Source organism: Benincasa hispida, unplaced genomic scaffold (assembly GCF_009727055.1).
Source record: "Benincasa hispida cultivar B227 unplaced genomic scaffold, ASM972705v1 Contig182, whole genome shotgun sequence".
Classification (NCBI taxonomy): Eukaryota; Viridiplantae; Streptophyta; class Magnoliopsida; order Cucurbitales; family Cucurbitaceae; genus Benincasa; species Benincasa hispida.
Window position 1 is genome coordinate 1 of NW_024064387.1, and position 5,729 is coordinate 5,729.

A 5,729-nucleotide genomic window follows, 5' to 3' on the forward strand; every position below is an offset into this window, starting at 1 on the left:
TGTGTTGTTGAAGAGATCATAAGCACACAACCCAAACCCTTCTTAGAAGCATCACTGTAGATTACGAAATTCTCGAGTCGTCTGACATGGTAAGAATCGGTGCTGAAACTAACCTCTGCTTGAGGTCTTGAAAACTGTCCTCACAAGCTTTGCTCCAAACAAATGAAGCTTCCTTCCTGGTTAGCTGAGTCAACGGTGTGGCCATGCTAGAGAAATTCTCTACAAACCTATGATAGTACCCAGCCAACCCCAGGAAACTGCACACCTTCTGACCGTCGTAGGGTAGGGCCAATTGGTAATGCCCTCAATCTTAGCTGGATCCATTGAAACCCTGTCCTTCGACACCACGTGCCCAAGAAGGACACCTTTCGAAGATGTTCCTCATTTTCCGCCTCTATCTTGGAGTAGACCAAGATGTCATCAATGAAAACGATTACAAAGTGTCCAGGAAGTCTCTGAACACCCGGTTCATCAAATCCATAATACCGCTGGAGCATTGGTTAGAAAGAAAGACATTACAATGAACTCGTAATGCCCGTATCTGGACCACCACCCCCAAATTTTAAAACAATGCTTGCCCTCAAGCATAAACTAAAGATTTCTTCAAAATTTCAATTCGCCTTTACCTTGCCTAGGCTTCTCATGGTGCCTTATTCAAATTGTTGAACCAATGCCTTATTAAATTTCTATCCTAATCTCTTCCTAAAATATTTCTAACCTTTAGGGACCGCGAGCTTAATCTTAAAAAAAAAAAAATCTTTACTTATTTCCCAGGACATTGCATGATTTATTTCAAATTTTATCAAACCGGGTGTTCATACGGTTTCGACCTTGCATGATTCAGATATTTTGTTTTGTGATATTACACTAATCCGAGTTCCTAGCATTCATTTTTGGCTTGCCCCACGGGGTGTCATGCGGGCATCTAACTACGAGCGAGACGCTCTTTTCAGTCAAAACTCATACCCATCTCTTTATTTGGCAACGGAGTACAATCACTTAGCTTCTATGTTGATCATGATTCCCACCTTCGTTTTGGCTTGCCCCCATGGGTGTCATGCAGACGTCCAACTACGAGGGGGATCCGATCTCAACAATTTTTTTTTAAAAAAATTGAAATGAAGTTCTGAAAATAACCCCCCTAAATTTAACACCCAGAAATGTCCTCATTGCTAAAGATGAAATGATTCATGCGATGGACTCAGAAAAATTTGTAAAAATAGGTTTGAAGTAAAGCTAGTAGACCACTAAATTTTAGAAATATTTTGTGAATTGATTGTCCTGAAATTAATCTGACGCTTGTTCATGTGATAAGAAAAGAAGCATATACTTCATCATTGAAGTCATAATGGGGAACGAATGATTGCGGCGGCAAAATTAAGTAATCAAAAATTTATAATTGAGCAAAACAAGGAAGAATGCGAAAGTAGAATTCAACAATATTAAATTGGAAGTGAGAGGTACAAAAATTTAAATAAGATGAGGCAAGGAAGAACATAACCCCCAAATTTAATTTTTCACCCGCATCATTTCCTATGATGGGTTGATATTGTGATTGCGATGGTCTGATTTTTTTTTTTAATTGAATTGAAAGCTCCACTAATCGCATGTTTTAAGCCCATTGCATTAATCCGTCACATTCTTTTATTGTGATCAAAATGTTGAAATCAAAAAGATTAGAAGTACGCAAAAAAGAGTTGACTATCATAGATAGTAGTAAATATGCAGAAAGTAAAATAGATTCTTGAAAGAAAAAGAAAAAGAATACTCAAAAGGATATACTTCGTCCCAGATGAATGTATGTCGCTTATCATTGCAGGGACCGAGTGTTTCTTCTTTATTCTATCTTACCCAAGTCAATGGAGGTTTTCTCGCATTGGAAATCTCTTCCATGATACATCTTTACTCTTTGTCCATTGACTTTAAATGTGTTGGTCCCATCTTCGTTGGTCAATTCCACCGCTCTATGGGGGAATACTTCCTTGATTATGAAAGGCCCGGACCAATGCGACTTCAGTTATCCAGGAAAGAGATGCAACCTAGAGTTGAACAGTAATACCCTTTGACCTGCCTTGAGGTTTCTCTCGCAAAGATGCTTATCATGCCATCGCTTGGTGCGTTCTTTGTAAATTTTTGAATTCTTATATGCCTATAATCTCCATTTGTCTAGCTCTAGTAGTTGATGTTTTCTCTCTTCTCCTACAGCCTTAAGATCAAAGTTAAGTGCCTTATATTCCAGTTCCAATGGCAGATGACAAGCCTTTCCAAATACCAACGCATATGGTGACATGCCTGTGGGTGTTTTATAAGTAGTCTAATATACCCACAAGGCATCATCTAGATTCATCGCCCAATCTTTCCGCGACGGGTTCACCACCTTCTCCAAGATTGACTTAATTTCTCTATTAGAAACCTCTGCTTGCTCGTTTGTTTGGGGTTGATATGCGGTGGCGATCTTATGGTGGATATTATATTTGATCAACAGTTTACTAACAATGCGATTTACAAAGTGGGTTCCTTCGTCACTTATTATGGCATGTGAGGTGCCAAAACGAGTGAAGATGTTTTCCTGCAAGAACTTAGAGACTATTGCCGTATTGTTTCCAATACATGGAACAACTTTAATTCATTTGGAAACATAGTCGACAGCAGATAGAATGTATTTATGACCATTTGATGATGGAAATGGTCCCATGAAATCTATTCCCCAGATGTCGAATAGCTCTACCTCCAATATGATGTTCATTAGCATTGCATTTTTTTCTGAAATGTTTCCAGTGCGTTAGCACTTATCGCATTTCACGGAGTATTCTTGTGAGTCCTTAGACAGAGTGGGCCAGTAATACCCATATTGCAAAATTTTTGCTGCTGTGCGCTGTCCACCGAAATGCCCTCCATAAGGTGATTCATGACATTGAAAGAATAAGCGATGGAAAATAGTTTCTAGAACACAGAGTCTCAATATCTGGTCTGGTCCCATTTTGTAGAGATTTGGATCGTCCCAGTAGTAAAATTTGCATTCATGAATGAGCCTTTTCTTTTGATAGGGTGTGTAGTTTTCAGGGAATTGTTTACAGACCAAGAAGTTGATAATATCTACATACCAGGGTAGTTCTTCAATCTTAAGAAACTATTCATCAGGAAATTAGGCGTCCACGTCCGACTGGATGCGATCCACTTCTGGATTCTCTAATCGTGATAAATGGTCAACGACCTGGTTCTCTATTTCTTTTTGGTCGATTATTTCCATATTAAATTCTTGAGTAAGAGAACCCATCGGATTAGTCTAGGCTTCGCATACTTTTTAGTCATCAAATATCTGATCACAGAGTGGTCTGTGTGGATTATTACTTTTGACCCCAACAAGTAAGGTCTGCATTTTTTAATTGCAAAAATTACCGCTAAAAGTTCCTTCTTGGTGGTGGTGTAACTCGCTTGAGTGGAGATTAATGTTCTGCTAGCATATGCGATGGGGTGTAACATTGTCTTTACTTTTTGTGCCAAGACTGCCCCAATCGTATATCCGCTGGCATCACATATCAGTTCGAATGGCTTTGCCCAATCGAGTGCGATCAGAATTGGCGTTGTACCCAAAGCATCCTTTAGTCTTTTGAATGCAGTGAGGCAGTGCGAATCAAAATCAAAGGGTCTATCAACTTTCAACAACGCATTCAAAGGTCGAGTGAGTTTGGAAAAGTTGCTCATAAACTTTCTATAAAACCCCGCGTGTCTTAGGAAACTCCTCAAAGCTTTCACATTTGCTGAAGGTGAAAGTTTTTCTATAGCTTTAATTTTTTCTTTGTCCACCTCTAACCCATTCCTTGAAACCTTGTGGCCGAGCACAATTCCTTCTTTGACCGTAAAATGGAACTTTTCCTAGTTCAACACCAGATTACTTTCTTCACATCTTTTTAGTGTTCTCTCCAGGTTTTGCAGACAGATTTCATATGTTTTCCCATAGACTGAGAAATCATCCATAAAGATTTTGACTGAGTCTTCAAGGTACTCGGAGAAGATCGCCATCATACACCTTTGAAACGTACTGGGAGCATTGCATAATCCAAAAGGCATACGATGAAAGGTGAACGTTCCATATGGACATGTGGGCGTGGTCATAATTTGGTTATAGCTTGCATACCCATCAAGGAAGTAGAAATAATCATTACCCGTTAATCTGTCAAGCATTTGATCAATAAAAGGCAAGAGGAAATGATCTTTCTTTGTTGTCGCATTGATTTTCCTGTAGTCGTTACAAATCTTCCAACCCATGACGGTCCTCATAGGGATCAATTCGTTGTTTATGTTAGGAACTACTGTCATGCCACCCTTCTTGGGAACACACTATATGGGGTTGACCCACATGCTATCTGCGATAGGGTAGATAATGTCATCATCTAACCATTTAATGATTTCTTTTTTGACAACCTCCTTCATCGCAAGGTTCAGTCTACGCTGAGGTTCTATCGAGTCCTTCTGATTTTCTTCAAGCAGGATTCGATGCATGCAATATGTTGGGTTGATACCTCTGATGTCTGTAAGCGTCCATCTGATTGCTCTAATATATTTCTTTAGAACACTGAGCAGCGTAGTTTTTTTTTCCTTCAAGTAATGCAGAGGATATGATAACTGGTAAGGTTTCATTCTGGCCGAGAAATACGTACTTCAAGTAGGTTGGTAGAGTTTTTGGTTCTAGTGTAGGTGGTTGCTCTAACGAGGGCTTCTGTGCTTTTCTTTTTTCATCCAAATTTAGCATTTCCTCATTCTTCAATATCTCTATTATCGCATGGCAAGTCTCTATGGATGTTGTCGCATCCTCTATTTCTTCATTCTCTTCCTCGGACTCCCAATTTCCAGTGCAAGTGTGTTCATCATCAGAATTTGATAAGCCTTCCTCATCTGGGAACTTCATTGCCTTGATAATATTGAACCTGAGCTTCTTTTCGTTGCTACTCATTGTGATTTCTCCCTTGTACACATCTATCTGAGCACGACCAGTAGACATGAATGGTCGTCCCAATATGATTGGAACATATTTATCCATCTCATAATCTAAGACAATGAAGTCTGCAGGTAGAATGAATCTGTCCATTGTAACCAAGACATCCTTTAGTTTCCCTTCAGGGTGCACCAAGGATCTATTAGCGAGTTGAGGAGTCACCATTATGGGTGTTAGTTGCCATATATTCAATCTTTTGAAGATTGAAAGGGGAATTAAGTTTATGCTTGTCCTAAGATCGCATAATGCTTGACCAATAGAGATTCCTCCTATTGAGCACGGTATTGTGAAACTACCTGGGTCGCACATCTTTGGTGGGATTATAGTATTGGATTCTTGTGTCAAAGCCACCGTGGCGAATCTCCCATGCTTCTCTTCTTTGAGACAATGTCCTTTAAAAATTTCGCATACAACGACATCTGCTTTATCGCTTCTATGAATGGAATATTGACGTGCCATTGTTTCAATATTTCCAGGAAGCATTGATACTGGCCTTCATCATTATGTTTCTTTTTCAGTCTTTGAGGGAATGGAGGTAGTTTTACTTTCAATGTTTCATGGTCTAAAGGCTTAGAGGTGATCGCATCTTCTGGTTCCTAGTTTTGGACTCCTTTGATTTAGAATGCGATAGAGGTTTCCTTGATTCAATCGAAGGTTGCTCCTTTGACTCGGTCTTGCGAGGCTCTTTTCTAACTTCTATCGCCACTTGTCCAGTCCTTAGGGTGACTGCTTG

The 5,729-nt window shown here is 39.5% G+C and overlaps 1 protein-coding gene across 1 annotated transcript; it reads right to left on the bottom strand.

Annotated features, from left to right (window-relative positions):
- Positions 1-4,555: 4,555 nt before the first annotated feature.
- LOC120069038 lies at positions 4,556-5,455 on the bottom strand. The gene has a single exon (XM_039020697.1). It carries the CDS (start codon positions 5,453-5,455, stop codon positions 4,556-4,558), a length of 900 nt encoding a protein of 299 aa, XP_038876625.1.
- Between the last annotated feature and the right edge of the window lie 274 nt (positions 5,456-5,729).

Bases quoted from the DNA above. Each gene is read 5' to 3' on its own strand.
- LOC120069038 (XM_039020697.1), bottom strand. From the start codon at position 5,455: ATGGCACGTCAATATTCCATTCATAGAAGCGATAAAGCAGATGTCGTT.